We start from the raw sequence: 1,366 nt of genomic DNA, 5'->3' as shown, positions 1-1,366 counted from the left end.
GGGCCGGGCGGTCCCGCTACGCCCGGCTCCGACTGCAGCATGGGGGGCAGGAGGGGGAGGCTGCTTCGGGTCCCCATACGTTCTCCCTCCCTCTTTTAAACTTGTCAGCGAACTGAAGGAAGTAACATTTTAGCTCCTAGTTGGAGCATGAGCGATTTAAGAGCTGCGTCCGATTAGTTACTTTCGGTTTCTCTCTAACATCTAAGGGAGCAGAGCGCAGGAACGACAGATAGTTCGCTATAAATTAACTCTGCAACGGAGTCACGAGTACTCCCGCTAGGGTGGCAAATCCTTCCCTGCCCTAAATCAAATTTCTCAACTTTGGCACTAACAAAAGGACTCGAACTCGGCAAAAGTCAAAGGCTCGTCTAAATGGCCGGGAATGTGGTTTTCATCCTTCCAATATCCCTTATCGATGATCTGTTGCGGATTTACGGAATCGAACCCTTCAGCTCAGCCAAACGAGATGACACGGTTACATTGTATTGCAGTTTTGGAAATGAACTTCCTAACGTTAGCCTGTCGTTTTAGGAAGCAAGCTATTTGCAAGACCGCGGTGCAGCTAAAGGCGATGTGCACTGCCTAAAATATTTCTTTCAAAATAGTCCGAAAAGATGTTGCCAGTGCTGCATGAACCTATGTTTGCAGTGAAACAAACAAGCGAAACGAAACAATCCCATCAGAAATATTTCTGGCACTCCGACTCACCCTGGCCAGCGCTAGAGCCTGGAGAGAGGGGAGGCAGGAAAGAAAAAGGCAAGTCCTAAATCCAGACAGAAACCTGATGCTTTGCTATAATAAACGCCTTTGAGGGTTATTTTCTGCAAAAGTGGGTTATTTGGTTTCTGAGCTCTTGAGCAGTATCCGGGGTGCTAGTTTGTAAGACGGCGACAGAGCGTGTAAGGCTGCATGCAGCGCTAACCTGGCCCGGGCACAGCAGCAGCCCCGGGCCGCCTGGGTTAGTCACAGCCGCGGGAGCCCCTCAGAGCCCGGGGAGCCCTGCGGGAGAGGAGAAAGGGAAAGAAAAGGGGCTCGGGCTCCCCCCGCCCCGGCGCGCCCTACCCAGCACTGCCCGCGCCCGTACTCACACTGCAGAGGACCGGAGATGCCCACCATTCGCCACGGGCTGCGAGCTGCAAATAAAAGTTCCCGTCCTGCTCTGAGGAGAGAGACGGCAGCCCAGGCTGCTGGAGGGGCGAGGGGGTGGGAAAGGGAGAGCAGCGCCGCGCGGCTTCCCTTCCCAGTCCAGATGATCCACGTCCACAAAAGTCAAAACGAGCTGAGGAGAAACTCCAGCTGCTCTTCCCCCCCCCACCACCCTCTCTCGCTCTTTTTTTTTTTTTTTTTTTTTTTTTTAAGAGGTATA

At 53.1% G+C, this 1,366-nt stretch overlaps 1 protein-coding gene across 2 annotated transcripts in view; it reads right to left on the bottom strand.

Annotated features, from left to right (window-relative positions):
* The window catches only part of RUNX1T1 (RUNX1 translocation partner 1), a 114,616-nt gene extending 113,262 nt beyond the window's left edge, over positions 1-1,354 (bottom strand). The window contains exon 1 of one of the 2 annotated variants that reach the window (XM_017730405.1): positions 1,089-1,354. Coding sequence is in view for 1 of the 2 variants with exons in the window: in XM_017730410.1 (XP_017585899.1) it covers positions 1,089-1,116 (28 nt within the window). In the remaining variant the exon portion in view is untranslated. The remainder of the gene's footprint in view (positions 1-1,088) is intronic. The other variant, XM_017730410.1, reaches the window with a different exon arrangement.
* Between the last annotated feature and the right edge of the window lie 12 nt (positions 1,355-1,366).

This window comes from Corvus brachyrhynchos, unplaced genomic scaffold, assembly GCF_000691975.1.
Source record: "Corvus brachyrhynchos isolate BGI_N302 unplaced genomic scaffold, ASM69197v1 scaffold302, whole genome shotgun sequence".
Taxonomy (NCBI): Eukaryota; Metazoa; Chordata; class Aves; order Passeriformes; family Corvidae; genus Corvus; species Corvus brachyrhynchos.
Note: the sequence above shows the minus strand (reverse complement) of the source record. Positions and strands in the feature narration are given on the sequence as shown.